The sequence below is a fragment of the Erinaceus europaeus genome, chromosome 1 (genome assembly GCF_950295315.1).
Source record: "Erinaceus europaeus chromosome 1, mEriEur2.1, whole genome shotgun sequence".
NCBI lineage: Eukaryota > Metazoa > Chordata > Mammalia > Eulipotyphla > Erinaceidae > Erinaceus > Erinaceus europaeus.
Genome location: NC_080162.1, coordinates 10,841,583 through 10,859,354, shown reverse-complemented (window position 1 = coordinate 10,859,354; position 17,772 = coordinate 10,841,583). Strand labels below are relative to the sequence as shown.

At 39.3% G+C, this 17,772-nt stretch overlaps 2 protein-coding genes across 7 annotated transcripts in view; one reads left to right on the top strand and one right to left on the bottom strand.

Moving 5' to 3' along the window:
• Positions 1 to 2,289, top strand: part of FAM13C (family with sequence similarity 13 member C) — a 161,017-nt gene extending 158,728 nt beyond the window's left edge. For all 3 annotated transcript variants that reach the window (XM_016185685.2, XM_007517389.3, XM_060190209.1), the window contains one exon: positions 1,270 to 2,289. In XM_016185685.2, the coding sequence (XP_016041171.2) occupies positions 1,270 to 1,393 (124 nt within the window). In that variant the 3' untranslated portion in view covers positions 1,394 to 2,289. The remainder of the gene's footprint in view (positions 1 to 1,269) is intronic.
• Positions 2,290 to 2,633: 344 nt separating this feature from the next.
• Positions 2,634 to 17,772, bottom strand: part of PHYHIPL (phytanoyl-CoA 2-hydroxylase interacting protein like) — a 41,563-nt gene continuing 26,424 nt past the window's right edge. For all 4 annotated transcript variants that reach the window (XM_007517391.3, XM_016185686.2, XM_060190548.1 and 1 more), the window contains exons 3-5: positions 17,056 to 17,230; positions 8,606 to 8,723; positions 2,634 to 3,900 (exon numbers count right to left, since the gene is read on the bottom strand). In XM_007517391.3, coding sequence (XP_007517453.1) covers positions 3,366 to 3,900; positions 8,606 to 8,723; positions 17,056 to 17,230 — 828 coding nt within the window. In that variant the 3' untranslated portion in view covers positions 2,634 to 3,365. The remainder of the gene's footprint in view (positions 3,901 to 8,605; positions 8,724 to 17,055; positions 17,231 to 17,772) is intronic.

Below are 17,772 nucleotides of genomic sequence, written 5' to 3'. Positions count from 1 at the left end.
GTTCGCTCTCTGCCCATTTGCAGCCGGAGAGTATCTGTATCTATATCCAGAAACAACTGAGATGACTTGACTTTACCTCCTTGGATTTTAAAATCATGGGTTAAAATACTTTAAAAGTAACTGGCTAGCTTATCAACCAAGAAGATAAAAGTCTTTTGAGGCCCTGAAGCATTGCTGTTCTTTAGAAAATATATCCTTGCAAGACACTTTTGCATAAATAAAAATGGTTTTAAATCCAGGTGTTATCCATTCTCTTTCTAAGTAGATGTAGTAGTTGAATGCATAGGTGTAAAGCATGTGTGTGCTGTTATATGTTTGTCTTAGTAAAACCAGAATACTAAGCTGGAGAGATACCTAGCTGGGTAAGGCATGGGCTTTGCGATGAGACTGGCCCAGGTTTGAGCATTAGCATCTGTTAGGAGAGCAGCCACATCGGAAACTCCAGTGCTAGGGGGTCCCTCCCTTTCTCTCTTTACAAAAAGTGGCCCCAGGAGTGGTGAAATTGTACATGCGGAAGGACATGACTCTAGAACACAATTAGTATGGAGAGAAAGTCACTGCAATTTAGATTCATGAATTACTTCTCAGGGATTCTACTATTCACTAGCTGATACCGGTATTACAATTACAAGAAAACTTGGAAATGTTTCATGTTTCATGTGTTTAAGGTAGTCACGGAATTCCTCCATCATCATAAATTTATAAATTATTTCTGTAATGTAATTTCTATAGTATTTTTAGACTTCTACTTAACAATAGTCTATTAACTATAAAATCTGACTATTATGTAGATATTCTGGACTGTGACATGTAATGGGAGAATGACAAGAATAAGAATGCAGGGAGTTGGATGGTAGTGTAGCAGGTTAAGTGCAGATGGCGCAAAGCGCAAGGACCAGAGTAAGGATCCAGGTTCCAGCCCCTGGTCTGAGCCCCCAGCTCCCCGCCTACAGGGGAGTCACTTCACAAACGGTGAAGCAGGTCTGCAGGTGCCTATCTTTCTCTCCCCATCTCTCCATTTCTCTCCTATCCAACAATGATGACAACAATAACAACAATAACTACAAAAACAAAAAGCAAGGGCAACAAAAAGGAGTAATTATTTAAAGAAGATAAAAAAAGAATAACAACACCTTGAAGGTTCTAATTCTCAAATAGTGCTACTCTGTAGAGACTCTGTGAAAATCACTAACCCTTTTTAGGTTAGAATGACAAAAGCGTGCTCCCTCATTTTGAACTGCATTTTACAGTGTATTTTCTGTTTTGCAGAAGTCCACAGAAAGAAGACAGGATACCAATGGCAGATGAGTACTATGAATACAAGCACATAAAAGCCAAACTGAGACTACTAGAAGTTCTCATCAGCAAACAAGATGTGGCCAAAACTATTTGAGGTTCATGAAATGTTTGTGGTCATTTTCACTGGATACTTTCAAGTTTATTTTCCTCTATCATTCTTGCGAAGTAGCTTAGACATAAGGAATCTGAAGCACCTTAGAGATATGACTAGCTGTTTTTGAGGAGGATGCAAGTATAACTATAAGTGAGGAGGAGACGTTTAAATGGGGGGTATTACTATTAACAGTGTGACTGTACTAAATATGTCACCATACTCTATATCAAGAGAAGTAAGCCGATTTGATTTTTAAATATCATCAGCTATTTTAGCAAAAAGTAAAGACTAGATGGCACTTGTTCAGTAGCTCACTTGTTAGGGATGTCTTTCTGTGTCCAAAGATTGCTTATGTTTGAAGAACATGATTTAAAAATCATGAAGTGGAGAAAAAAAACAAACTCTGCTTTTATGTAGGGAAGAGTACAACTAGTAAGAATCATTTTCTGAAATGTCTAATAGATTTTTTTAAGTGGTTTGAAAAAAATTCTACTACCTTGTCCCTTACATCTGCTAGGCTTTCAGCAACCTAAAATGTGTTATATCGTGTCACTGCTAATTTTTTACTATATAAAAATAGCACATTATTTTATCTGTTATTTAAAATTTTACATTTCTGATTACCAAAGTTCATTCTGATAGCATGTACTTTGTGAATTATCTTTGTCTACAATTGTAGATGTTTATATTAAAATAAAATATTGTATTAAGATTTGAAAATAGGTATTTTGGATAGATACATGTCGGTAGTATATTAGATTCTCTAATGTGATTATAGCCGATTGTTAATGTTTTTGTTTACTATGAGATTGTATAACTATTTTTTCATCTGAAATATATGTTTTTCTTAATGTTCCAAGGTCTTTGTAAAGTCAACAAGCTTTCTCATGAGTTGGTCTTTTTCATTCTGTAAAAAATGAAAAGGTCTGAAGATGGTTTACTGTGACACCTTGGAGGAGGAGGAGCTAGGATACTTAATTTGCTTCAAAACCTTTAGTTTATATTAGTTTACACTAAAACACGGTAATTTTACTTTTGTAATTTTACTTTACTTAATAAGTAAAAGCTTGACATTTTCTCTCACATCAGTTATGTTTGTGTTTCAGTATTCTGTAATGTTTAGGCGTGATGAAGGAGTTCACATTTTCTTATAGTTTGGATAGAAAGAATTGAGTATTTCAGAGGCCTATTGTTTTCTCTGTATTTATCTAGTATTTTATAACTTTTATGAATCAGAATATTGTCCTTCATAATCTGTTTAATTAAAGTCATCTACTTATAACAGGACAGAGATACACAACTATTTGAAGTTTACAAACTACAACTTTGATAAGGGAAATGGTTTCGTGACATGTATAACATTTAATTGCTATTAAAATGTAACTATATATTCTATATGACTGTAAATATTTTATACAGCAATACAAATAAAATATTTTTCTATTATATTTATTATGTTGAAACACAGTAGTTGCTTCCTGTTAGCTAATATAAATAACATAAATAACACCGTCAAACAACAACTTGGAGTGCTGACAATTCTAGGCTTCAAGATTTAACTCATGCTGCAATTACAACCTTTCATGCGCTTTGGAGTTATCCCAGTATCGGTTCAGTAGATTAAAATGAATGCATATTTAAACACCATTTATAAGCCGTTATTTTGTATTTTGCTAAAGCGGTTTATATCACTGTTTTGTTATGTTTGGCATAAAGAAAAAAGAAAAACCTTGCAGCATCTAGGTAAGAAAGTGTCAGAATGCAGACACACTCATCAGTGGTAGTGGGTGGTAAGGGCAGGGAAGAGGGAACACTAGGAGAATTCTGAATGAAATTTACGAAGTGACAGGCTTGCTCGTGGCGGCAGCGGCATGTGCATGCTTCAGTGGGGACATCTGCTGATGAGAACAGACAACATCATCGATTTTCCTAAGGGGAGAAAATGGACTAAGGAAGAAGAAGAAAAGTGGCGTTAACGTCCAACACTGATATTACAGGTTTTGCAGCTGGGATCTTTCTTTGCATTGGCAGTAGACAAACTCATGAGCTGATGACCAGTGATTTCTGCCACGGTGCCCAGGGAGAGATCCACAGGGTCGGTGTAAATGACTTCTAAAATGACATCCTGGGCATGGTGGTAAACCAGGACCCCATCTTCTTCTGTGCAGGTCAAAAATTTATTATCCTTGGAATTTAGTTGAGGAAGACGCTGCTTACAGAATTCATCTCCTGGTGATCCCACAGGGGCAATCACAAGAATCACATAATGATAAGCAGTGTACATACAGTAGAAGTCCCCAAAGTATAAGTTAGTATTGGGGTTAAACAGTTTCTCCGCTGTAATCTCAAACCTGTATCTTCCATAAGGGGAATCCTGGGGTGGCTTCCCAGTGTTGAATTCAGTGCTGCAGCTGAAGAAGATGCCTTCTAGTTTTCCACTGATAGGAGAGCCATGGCTGCCGCTGTTATCCTTGACAGAGGGTTGCATCGCATTTCCATGATGTTCTCTGCAAGAAAAACACAATTACCTCTTGGAACAACAGTGGCTCACATACTACTGAGTTACAGAGCTGAATGATGTCAGGCCTAAAAAAGCTAATTGTTTACTATCACAGCAGGGAGAGTATCTGATGTTAGGTATCAAAGACTAAATTGAAGCCTTGATCCTAAATTAGGACACTCTTCTGCAAGCAACGGAGGTCTTTGATATAAAGTACATTTCCTGATCAGGAAAACAAAACTGGCATTAGAAATTTTACAGCTGTAATTGTACCAATTATTTGCCTAATGGAGCTCAGGTGTAGCTTTATGATGAGAAAACCAAGTTATCTGGTTGGCTGTACATGTTCAATGTTTCATACAGTCTGCTAGAATTTAGCCCTGAAATGAGTACTATTAACATGGGACAGACGGGTCTTATTTTATTTAGCTCTTACTACTATTTTGTTTTATTTTGCATGTCTTTTTGCATTTTGCTGGTGGTTTTCCATTTATCCTGTCCCAGCTGCTCCCAAAACGATTTTCCATGGTTTCCACCTTCTGGTGAGGTTGGGGCTATCTGTTACTCAGATCTTGGCTCCTATTCCTTCCATTTCAGTCCTATCACGGGGCAGCCTGGGCAGGGTACTTAGCGGAGGCCGAGGTAAAGCCTTAAGTAATGGTTTCCTCCACTTCAGGCTTGCAAGCCTTGTCGTTCTGGTAAGGACGGGGTCTTCCATAACACACTAACTACTTCTTGTGGGAGGGAACCTCTATCCCCCCACTTCCCTTCTCAGACACAGTGAAACTATTCAAGTCATAATAGTTCAAAGTTGTTCTCACACCCTTATTGTTTTATTCTTGCCTGTCCTATTGTGAATGGTGCTTTTATTAAATTCTCCACAGAATTTCCTCTGGTATGCCTTCTTGCTGAATATTTGACAAAAATAACTTGGACTGGAAAGTACAAGTCAGGTGGGAGTCAGGCAGTAGTGCAGCAGGTTAAGCGCACGTGGTGCAAAGTGCAAGGACCGGCGGAAGGCTCCCGGATCGAGCTCCGGGCTCCCCACCTGCAGGGAAGTCACTTTACAGGCGGTGAAGCAGGTTTGCAGGTGTCTATCTTTCTCTCCCTCTCTCTGTCTTCCCTTCCTCTCTCCATTCCTCTCTGTACTATCCAACAACAATGACAACAATAGTTACTACAACAATAAAACAGGTACAACAAAAGGGAATAAAGAAATAAATATTTTTTTAAAAAGAAACTTTAAAAAAGTACAAGTCAGGTATATTCAGGATCATCCCCTGCCTCAGAATACCAGTAATTCTCAAGTTCCAGTTTCTGAGAATCACCCAGGGACATTATCAAAAGCACAAAGTACAGGGCAAGTAGGTAGCCCACTTGGTGGAGTGGACTTTAACAGGCACAAGGCACAGGGCACAGGGCACAGGGACGCTGGTTTAGGACCTTGTTCAGAACATGGGAGCCTCTGCAAGGAAACTTCATGATTGGTAGAACAGTATTGCAGTCTCTCTTCTCTCATTCTTTCCCTATTTCTCTCTCTCCCTGTTGCTCACCCTCTACCAAACATACACGCGCACACACACGCGAAAGAGGAAAAAGGGAAAAAAAAAAAAATGAGTCCCCTGGGAGAAGCAGTGGAATTGAGCAGGTGTGGAGGCTCCATTATAACCTTGTCAGAAAAAAACGTAATGGGAAGGCCATGAAACTGTCTGATTAGAGATGAAAGAAATATGGGGGTCTGGGTGGCGGCACGCCTGGTTAAGCACACCTGTTACAGTGCACAAGGACTCAGGTTCAAGTCCCTCATCCCCACCTGCAGGGGAAGACTTTGTGAGTGCTGAAGCAGAGTTGCAGGTGTCTGTCATTCTCTCCCTCTCTATCTCCCCCTTTCCTCTTGATTCTGGCTGTCTCTGGTATCCAATCAATCAATAAACATATTTTTAAAAAATTTAAGATTTTAAAATATTTATTTTTCTCTTTTGTTGCCCTTGTTGTTTAACATTGTTGTGATTTTGATGTCATTGCTGTTGGATAGGACAGAGAGAAATGGAGAGAGGAGGGGAAGACAGAGAGGGGGAGAGAAAGACAGACACCTGCAGACCTGCTTCACCGTTGTGAAGCGACTCCCCTGTAGATGGGGAGCCGGGGGCTAGAACCAGGATCCTTAAGCCAGTCCTTGTGCTTCGCACCATGTGCGCTTAACCCGCTGCGCCACCACCCGACTCCCATATTTTTAAAAAGCTTCCCAAGGGGTAGTGGAGCCACAGCTCTCTCACTCCCTCTCTATGTCCTCCTTCCATCTCTGTTTCTTTCTCTCTATCTAATAAGTGAATAAATAAATATTTTTAAAAAGAAAATTGAGAGGATAAGAAATAAATTAATACTAACATGGCCAATTCAAATAGAAAACCAGAGCTATCGATAAAAAGTCCCCAACAGGTGGCATGAGGAAGCTGTGCAGGCAGGCACAGATGGGCGAAACTGGACAGCCTCGCAGTATATGTGAAATTAACTCCAAGCGGACTAGAGATCTGGGAGTAAGACTTGACAGTGGCCCACTTGGTAGAGTGCAGGCAGGCACAGATGGGCGAAACTGGACAGCCTCGCAGTATATGTGAAATTAACTCCAAGCGGACGAGAGATCTGGGAGTAAGACCTGACAGTGGCCCACCTGGTAGAGCGCACAGCTACCATGCACAAGAACAAGAACATCTTTGGTACTATGATTAAGAGTCCTGCTTCCTATCAGTGTCTATTTTAGATGACCACTGGAGGTCAGTGTTTCTCTTTTCTCTCTGTTTTTTTTTTTTTTGCCTCCAGGGTTATTGCTGTTGTTATTGCTGCCTCTTAAGAGAAGAGAAAGTTAGAGAAAGGGGGCGGGTGATAGTGCAGTGGGTTAAGCACACCTGGTGCAAAGTGCAAGAACAGGCTTAAGGATTCCAATTCAAGCTCGCAGGTCCCCACCTGCAGGGCAATCACTTCACAGGCAGTGAAGCAGATGCAAGTGTCTGTCTTTTTCTCCCCCTCTGTCTTCCCCTCCTCTCTCCATTTCTCTCTGTCCTAGCCAACAACAAAGGCAGCAATAACAACAGCAACAATGATAAACAGCAAGAGCAACAAAAGGGGAAAAAATGGCTCCGGGAGCAGTGGATCCTAGTGCAAGCACTGAGCCCAGCAATAACCCTGGAGGCAAAAAAAAAAAAAAAAAAAAAAAAAAAGAAAAAAAAATGAGAGAAAAGAGAAACACTGACCTCCAGTGGTCATCTAAAATAGACACTGATAGGAAGCAGGACTCTTAATCATAGTACCAAAGATGTTCTTGTTCTTGCTCCATTTTTTATTTTATTTTAGAGTGTATCAATAGTGGATTATTGTCTTTTAAAAATTAATGATCAACACTATAAAGGATAAAGGAATACCTTTCTTGCTGAGTATACATGACCATTCCCAACCAATACAGGCATGTGCAATAATCTGTATTTCTTCTCTTTCTAAATTAATATAGTAGCCGTCACAGGAAATGGCAGGGATTCAAAGATAAGTAATTTACCAGGTAAGATAATTAAAGTCTCTATTTATAGATTACTTAACCATAAAACAGGAGTATTTTTCTACATCAGAAGATATCAAGCTTTATAGGGTTGGCAAGATAGTGTGTTTGCTTTGTTCTGTGCACTACCCGGGTCCAACCTCAGCCCCCACCTCAGTGAAGGAGGCTTCAGTGCTGTGGTGTCTGCCCTCTGCTCTCATCTTTGTTGACTTGAAAATGTTGACCTGGAGCATTGAAGCCCCAGTGATCTCGATCCCCCAACCCCCCACCCCCCACCCTCACTCACACACACACACACACACACACACACACCTGTCAACTTACAGTCCTGGAATTACATTTTCTAAAAATATGAAAATACTTATAAATATTAAAACTACCTATGGCATGGAGTTCATTTGAAGCCTCAGAAACTGCTTCCAGTGGTAAACATAATCTATCCTTGAATACCAGCAAGATACTAAAATTAAAAAGTAAATAAAGGAGACAGTCTTCATGAATAATTAACCCAACATACTAGCTGAGAAGTTTTAGCAGAAGACTGAATGCCCTACCTGACTGACAAGTTAACTCTTTATTGACTAGGGTGACTTTTATTCAGTATCTTTTTGTTTCTTTGTTTTAGAGACAGAGAGGCAGAAAGAGAGAGAGAGAACAGAAAGAAAGAGTGAAAGAGAGAGAGAGGGACTGAGAGAGAGAGAGAAGAGCACTGAAGTTTCCTCCAGTGCACTGGGGCTGGGTTCTAAGCACAGCAAAGCAGCACACTATACAAGTGAGCCATTTCCTTAGCCCCATTGGTTCAGTCTTCTGCGTAAAGCCACAAGAAGAGGAAGAAGTTTACTATTTGATTTCATGTAGAAGGTACGGAGTCAGTAGACATTAGAAAGGAATTATGTATGTGAAATGCCCATCAATATAAAGATTACTTAAGATCTCCCACTCAGACAGATAGGAGCTGTTTTTACAAATGATTCTAGAAAGGAATCTAACTGAAGTAGGAAAAGAAATTCCATAATCTGGGATTATTCTATTCAGCAAAAAAAAAAAAAAGTTAATCAAGTGACTTGCCAACTGAAATCACTATTTTATAGATCAGACTCAAGGGAACACTAGGCCCCTGACTTGAAAGACCAGTTAGTAAAATATATACACACATACATACCGAATATAGTCAAAATATTCTTTGTGCTGGTTGCGATAAAAAACACAGCATTTAAGCATGCGTCCTGCAATCACTTCAGCCTTTTCCAACAGCTGTGTTAGGTGAACTTTTGAATAGTCTGAAAATGACAAAACAGTCTGTTACTAAAATGTTAAAATTTATATTAAAATTTTATAAAGTTGAGATTATTAAAATTCACAAAATTCATTTTAGTGAATTATCAGTGGCATTTTAAAAGAGAAATCACCATCTTAGTATGATATCCTTTCCTTTCTATAAATGTATTCTTTCTTATAGTTTTTGGTTGTATTTTTTTATATTTTTTTTTCATTTTTTTACTCTTACAATTAAAAATCCTCAGACAAAAATATAAAATAATGACTACAGGTACTGTGTAACTAAACAATGTCATATTGCAGCATATTTACTTTTAAAAAAATATTTATTTATTTACTTATTCCCTTTTGTTGCCCTTGTTTTATTATTGTTGTTACTGATGTCGTCGTTGTCATTAGATAGGACAGAGAGAAATGGAGAGAGGAGGGGAAGACAGAGAGGGGGAAAGAAAGACAAAGACACCTGCATACCAGCTTCACCGCCTGTTAAGTGACTCTCCTGAGGTGGGGAGCCGGGGGTTTGAACTGGGATCCTTACTGGTCCTTCTGTTTTGTGCCATGTACGCTTAACCCACATATTTACTTTTGACTAATCAATCATGCAGCTGATCATAGATCATTACATGCTATCAATAGCAAGTAAAGCTTAAAAGTGCTACTTAGAGCTTTTACTTAATTTACTCCCCAAATTATGGTTAATTATGACCATTTTATTAATGTAGAAATTGAGGCTCATTATATAACATATGTTATATAATTGCATATTATAAATATATATGTTATGTATAGTAATTTGTCAAATGTTTATATAAGAGTAAATTACAAATTAGGTCTCAGGACTAGTGAGATAGTTCAGCAGTACAGTAGAGGGCTTTTTTAACAACAGGTTTCCATGTTCGAAGACCCTGCAAGAGGTTAGTGGTGATTTTTTTTCTCATTCTCTCCCATATTAATATAAATTAATAAACATATCTTTAGGTCTCTGGCTTTTAATTTATCTTCAGATATATAAAAACATTAAATGTCCAAACTATCTATCAATATAATCTATTGTCAACCAAACTTTTGTCTTGAAAATTGTTTAAGGATTGTTGTCAAAGCCCTACATCAGAATCTAAGTAGAAAATTTGTTTCTACCACAGTTTGTTCACTGCTTCATTGACTCAGCACTTATTAAGATCAGAGACTAGGATATAAAAGGCACCACTTGGATTAGGTGACCAGGTCAGAAGACAATCTTTTTTCCCTTTCAAAGAAAACACGGTGTAAAGAAAGAGATACACAGACAACTATGATAAATATGTAATGGATAAGACAGGCCTTACCTCTGTTACGGAACAGACCAGGACTAGATTAGAATAGATTATGTCATTCTACTTTATTGTGATACTCCCTCCCTCCCTCCTTTCTTCCTCTCTCTCTCTCTCTCTCTCTTTCCTTCTTCCTTTCTCTATCACTTCATTTCTCCCTTTCTTCCCCCTCCCCCTCTCTTTCTTGCCTACCAGAGCTCTGCTCAGCTGTGGCATATGATGGTTGTGTGTGTGTGTGTGTGTGTGTGTGTGGGCGGGGTGAGTCTGAGAACTAGAGGAGCCTCAGGCTTGAGAGTCTGCTTGCATAACCATTATGCTGTCTCCCCAGCTTAACACTTGTCTTTCTTTCCTTTTTAAATCATTTTTATGGGGGGATGGTTTACAGTGAGGTGCTGAAACACGGGTGCAATCTCTCCTCCTCCTGTGGCAGTTCTCTACAGAACACGCTCAGCTCACCCACATCTGAGCTCCTTTCCATCATCACATAAAACAGGGCCCCAAGGTTTAGTTCATAGCATATACCATGTGCTCAAAGATGGTGACGAACCTGAACACTATACTAAAAGAAATTTACAAGATCAGAATTATTGATGAAGCTTAGAGAAAACTATCTCTGGGTCATTTAAGAAAATTAAAACATGACAGATTATGTTCCGTTTAGATCTGTGGACATAAAAATGCAAACTACTTTTTGTGGCATATTAACAGTCTGGCACTTTCCTTTTTATTCACTTTATAACTTCCTCAGAAAACCATGAATACAGCCAAAGGACCAAGCGGAAGGCAGATCACCACTAATGAAACCAAGGAGACACAAGGTTTTCCTTCATACACATAGTAATAAAATAGGTACTCATACAGTCAGCTTATAAAACAAAGTGAATTGTTTCTATATTTCTAGAGATATACACAGATGGATAAGCAGGGACCAGGTGGTGGTGCACCTGGTTGAGCACACACCTACCAACATCCCATCCCCACCCCCAACTGCTAGTTCCTGCAGCTTGAATCAGTTCCTGATCCCCTTGGAACTGAACATAACAGGAATATAAATAAATAAATATAAATAAATAAATAAAACCAAATACAATAATAAACCAAGACGGTAGCTTGAAGAAAACCCCAAATTCAATAGATATATAAACTTCCTGGTGAATACTTCAAAGTTATGGTCCAAGAACTGTTTACCAAATTGTGAAGATGTATGTTGGAAGGTTAAACCAAAGTTAGAAAAATGAGTAGGAAACCAAAAAAATTCATAATAGTAATTAGGAAAATGAGAAGTTCAAAAGATAAGTTAAATTCCTGGAAACTAATGAAAATGAAGACACAACCTATCAAAATATTTGGGACACAGCTAAAGCAGTACTGAGAGGGAAACTTATAGCCATACAATCACATATTAAACACTAAGAAGAAGCCCAAATGAATGACCTTACTGCACACCTCAAGGACTTAGAGGAAGAGGAACAAAGGAACCCTAAAGCAACCAGAAGGACAGAAATCACTAAAGTTAGAGCAGAAATAAACACCATCGAAAATAAAAGAACCATACAAAAGATCAATGAAGCCAAATGTTGGTTCTTTGAAAGATTAAACAAAATTGACAAACCCCTAGCCAGACTCACCAAACAAGAGAGAAGACTCAAATTAATAGAATTGTAAACGATGGAGGAGATATCACAACTGACACCACAGAAATCCAGAGAATCCTGCAAAACTTCTATAAAGAACTATATGCCACCAAGCTAGAGAATCTGGAAGAAATGGAACAATTCCTAGAAACCTATGCACTTCCAAAACTGAACCAAGAAGAACTACAAAATCTAAATGCACCAATCACAGAAAAAGAAATTGAAACCGTTATTAAGAATCTCCCCAACAACAAAAGTCCTGGACCAGATGGCTTCACAAACGAATTCTACAAAACTTTCAGGAAACAGTTAATACCCATACTTCTTAAGCTATTCCATAAGATTGAAGAAACAGGAACACTCCCTTCCACCTTTTATGAAGCCAACATCACCCTGATACCAAAAGCTGATAGGGACAGAACAAAAAAGGAAAACTACAGACCAATATCTCTGATGAACATAGATGCCAAAATATTAAACAAGATCTTGGCCAACCGGATACAGCAACACATCAAAAAGATTATTCATCATGACCAAGTGGGATTCATCCCAGGAATGCAAGGCTGGTTCAACATCCGTAAGTCAATCAATGTCATTCACCACATCAATAAAAGCAAAGCCAAAAACCACATGATTATCTCAATAGATGCAGAGAAAGCCTTTGACAAAATCCAACACCCATTCATGCTCAAAACTCTACAAAAAATGGGAATAGATGGGAAATTCCTCAAGATAGTGGAGTCTATATATAGCAAACCTACAGCCAACATCATACTCAATGGACAGAAGCTGAAAGCATTCCCCCTCAGATCGGGGACTAGACAGGGCTGTCCACTGTCACCGTTACTCTTCAACATAGTATTGGAAGTTCTTGCCATAGCAATCAGGCAAGAGAAAGAAATCAAAGGGATACAGATTGGAAGGGAAGAAGTCAAGCTCTCACTATTTGCAGATGATATGATAGTATACATAGAAAGACCTAAAGAATCCAGTAGAAAATTACTGGAAGTTATTAGGCAATATAGCAAGGTATCAGGGTACAAAATCAATGTACAAAAATCAGTGGCATTTCTTTATGCAAACACTAAATCTGAAGAAGAAGACATCCAGAAATCACTCCCATTTACTGTTTCAGCCAAATCAATCAAATACCTAGGAATAAAGTTGACCAAAGAAGTGAAAGACTTGTATGCTGAAAACTATGAGTCGCTACTCAAGGAGATAGAAACTGATACCAAGAAATGGAAAGATATCCCATGCTCATGGATTGGAAGAATAAATATCATCAAAATGAATATTCTCCCCAGAGCCATATACAAATTTAATGCAATACCCATCAAAGGTCCACCAAGCTTCTTTAAGAGAATAGAACAAACACTACAATCATTTATCTAGAACCTGAAAACACCTAGAATTGCCAAAACCATCTTAAGGAAAAGAAACAGAAATGGAGGCATCACACTCCCAGACCTTAAACTATATTATAAAGCCATCATCATCAAAACAGCATGGTACTGGAACAAAAATAGGCACACAGACCAGTGGAACAGAATTGAAAGCCCAGAAGTAAATCCTAACACCTATGGGCATCTAATCTTTGATAAGGGGGCCCAAAGGATTAAATGGAAAAAGGAGGTTCTCTTCAATAAATGGTGCTGGGAAAACTGGGTTAAAACATGCAGAAGAATGAAATTGAACCACTTTATCTCACCAGAAACAAAAATCAACTCCAAATGGATCAAAGACCTAGATGTCAGACCAGAAACAATCAAATACTTAGAGGAAAACATTGGTAAAACACTTTCCCACATACACCTCAAGGACATCTTTGATGAATCAAACCCAATTGCAAGGAAGACTAAAGCAGAAACAAACCAATGGGACTACATCAAATTGAAAAGCTTCTGCACATCCAAAGAAACTATTAAACAAACAGAGAGACCCCTCACAGAATGAGAGAAGATCAGACAAGAAACTAATCACCAAAATATATAAAGAGCTCAGCAAACTTAGCACCAAAAAAGCAAATGACCCCATCCAAAAATGGGCAGAGGATATGAACAAAACATTCACCTCAGAGGAGATCCAAAAGGCTAACAAACATGAAAAACTGCTCTAGGTCACGGATTGTCAGAGAAATGCAAATTAAGACAACACTAAGATACCACCTCACTCCTATAAGAATGGCATACATCAAAAAGGACAGCAGCAACAAATGCTGGAGAGGATGTGGGGACAGAGGAACCCTTTTACATTGCTGGTGGGAATGTAAATTGGTCCAGCCTCTGTGGAGAGCAGTCTGGAAAACTCTCAGAAGGCTAGACATGGACCTTCCATATGATCCAGTAATTCCTCTCCTGGGGTTATACCCCAAGGACTCCATAAGACCCAATCAAAAAGAGGTGTGTACTCCTATGTTCATAGCAGCACAATTCAGAATAGCTAAAACCTGAAAGCAACCCAGGTGCCCAACAACAGATGAGTGGCTGAGAAAGCTGTGGTATATATACACAATGGAATACTATGCAACTATCAAGAACAATGAACCCACCTTCTCTGACCCATCTTGGACAGAGCTAGAAGGAATTATGTTAAGTGAACTAAGTCAGAAAGATAAAGATGAGTATGGGATGATCCCACTCATCAACAGAAGCTGACTAAGAAGATCTGAAAGGGAAACTAAAAGCAGGACCTGATCAAATTGTAAGTAGGGCACCAAAGTAAAAACCCTGTGGTGAGGGGTAGACATGCAGCTTCCTGGGCCAGTGGGGGGTGGGAGTGGGCGGGAGGGATGGGTCACAGTCCTTTGGTGGTGGGAATGGTGTTTATGTACACTCATAGCAAAATGTAGACATATAAATCAGTAGTTGATTAATATGAGAGGGGGGAAATCAATTGTATGTCTCAAAGTTTCTCAAAAGACAAACTGAATCTTTTTAATATATAGGCTATGTATCTGATATGCGGACTCTCTCAAAAGCCTAGACCAAGTAGATTAGAAGCATCCAATAGCACAGCTATATACAAGATACTGGATACTGTACAGCAAACCATAACAAAGGGACTTTTCAAAGTTAACCCAATTAACAAATAATGTGATGATAATATTAACTATCGATTTTCTTTTTGAACCCTAAGACAGCAGGAACCTCACATCTCCACTATAGAGCCCCTACTTCCCCCAGTCCTGGAACCCTTGGATAGGGCCCACTTTCCCGTATGCATCTCCCAATCCAAACCAAATAATATTGCATCCGCCGATCACAACCTAACCAACACAATGATTGCCACCTCAACATGCTTCACCTCAGACTTTATCCAGAGACTTCACGTGTGGAATGACAACCCTTCAGCTTCATTACTCGGGTGAGACCTTTCCTTTTATAGTACACTCTAATTTCATCTCAGGTAGTTCACTTTCTAACAAAGTCTCATAACCTAGATATACACCAGTTTCTGTGAGAGAGAGCTTATGTTCACACGTATCCATAAACTACTGCAAAATATATACCTGAAAGCAGGATTACACTAGAGTTTGCAGTGAGTACCTCCCTAACACTTCCTCTCCACTATTCCAAGCTTGGGATCCATGATTGCTCAACAAATTGTTTGGCTCATATGTTAACTCTCTTTTCAATCACCAGGTTCCAGATGCCACCAGGATGCTGGCCAGGCTTCCCTGGATTGAAGACCCCACCAATGTGTCCTGGAGCTCAGCTTCCCCAGAGAAACACCTTACTAGGGAAAGAGAGAGGCAGACTGTGGGTATGGTCCGACCAGTCAATGCCCATGTTCAGCGGGGGAGCAATTACAGAAGCCAGACCTTCTACCTTCTGCAACCCACAATGACCCTGGGTCCATGCTCCCAGAGGGATAGAGAATGGGAAAGCTATCAGGGGAGGGGGTGGGTTATGGGGATTGGGTGGTGGGAATTGTGTGGAGTTGTACCCCTCCTACCTTATGTTTTTGTTCATTAATCGTTTCTTAAATAAAAAATTTTAAAAAGGGGGGGAGAAATAAAAATTAAGGTTAAATTAAAAAAAAAAGATAAGTTAAAAAAAAAAAAAAGCAGAGGGGAACCCAGACACATGCATGCAATAGACAAACTATTGAAGCGAAAGAAAGCAGGAAGATGATGTCCAAGAAACCACAGCCCCCATCAAAAAAAAAAAAATCATTGCAAAAAGAAAAGGAGAGCTCAGAAGACTGCTGGAGAAAGCGCAAGGGAAACAAAAGCATCAGTAACCATGGGCCTCCATCGACCTGAAAAGCTTCTACACAGCAGAGAGCCAAGACCCAGACAGACAGACTTCCTGCAGAATGGCGGCTTTCTCCATGGCACATGTACACATGCCAGGATGCAGGATTGTAAAGCAGTCACTAAACTCAGCAACAAACACCAAACCACCTAACCCCAAAACAGGCGGAGGAGATGGGTGATTTCTTCATCAAAGAAGAGATCCAAAGGGCCAACAAGCATATGAACAAATATTCAAAATCACTGATTATCGGAGAAGCAAATAAAGGCAACAGTGAGAAACCACTTTACACCTGTGAGAATGTCATACATTAGAAAGGTCATGTGTTCAGCGGGGAAGCAATTACAGAAGGCAGACCTCCCACCTTCTGCATCCCATCATGAGCCTGGGTCCATGCTCCCAGAGGGATAAAGAATAGGAAAGCTATCAGGGGGAGGGGATGGGAAAGCTATCAGGGGAGGGAGTTCTGGTGGTGGAACTGTGTGGAGCTGTACCCTTCTTATCCTACTGTCATTTTGGTGTTTCCATTCTATAAACAAAAATTATAAAAACTTAAAAAAAGAAAGGTCAGTAATAACATCAGATATCCTAAATGGCTAGGAGGTATTTTCTAATGAAGCAAAAACAAAATTCACAGGACACTAATTTTAAGACAGCACTAGTGGAAAAAAAAAAAAACCACTTCAAAATGTATGTGAAAAGCATCAATTGCAATCTGTCTCCACCCCTCGAGGTTTCTTTCAATACCCATGAAAATGGAAGGAATAAAATAAATTCAATGAAGTTCAAAATATACCGAGTACATATTCAAGTTAGAACAATTTTTATTTACAAAGCTTTCATTTTGAAAAATCAAACTATGCATGTAACAAGGTAATTTGATGGTGCTACTCAGCTTCTGCTGAGAATCTCAACTCTCTTTAACCAGTACAGCATGATTATTTACTGTTACACTTTCCTATAGACAATGCAAAAATGACCAGTGTGGTACACACTGCATTGTAACTACGAAAGAGAAAGAAACAGACAGACAGAGAGAGAGAGAGAGAGGGAGAGAGAGGGAGGGGGGGATGGCTTTCTGTAATCAGCTTTCCAGTAACTATTAAATAGCCCTGCCACATGCTCTCTTACCTGCTGTGCAGAATTCTATAATTTCACTCCATTCAGACACAACATAGTCGCCATCGACCTGTTTGGAGGCCGTCTGCACGGCCACTGTATACTCAGTCCTTGGGCTCAAGAACCAGTGTCCCCGGACAGTCATGGGCAACGGAACAGCTTTGGCCACCAATTTTGTTGGGACATCCTAAGAAAGGAAGACAGGAAAGTAAACAGGAAATAAATCAATTTAGTCTTAACCTGACTCAACTATAAACAAGATAAAGAATCTTATTGAATTCTGGCTGATGACAGAAGGTCCACATTTAAAGATATTTAACAGTTCCTTTATTTAAATTCTTTATTCTCCAGATATGAAATAACCAAACTGACCAAGTAACACACTCAAGATCACACACCTAGTTCATGACAAATATGGATCTACAGCATTTTAGTCAGCACACTCCTTATGTATATATTCTCTTTCTCTCTCTCTCTTTATTGCTTCCAAGGTGATTTCTGGGGTTCTGTGCACAAACAATGCCCCATTCCCGGCAGCCATTCTTTCCTTTTGTTTCTGACAGAGGGTGAGAAACAGAGTGATGCAGAGATACAGAGAGAAGGAAAGACACCTGCAGCACCACTCCACCGTGCATGAAAATTCAACCCTGCAGGTGGGGACCTGGGTCCCTGAACACAGAGGTGATGTGCGGGCTCTCCTGAGCGCTCTGCCCTCTGGCACCTGCTTGT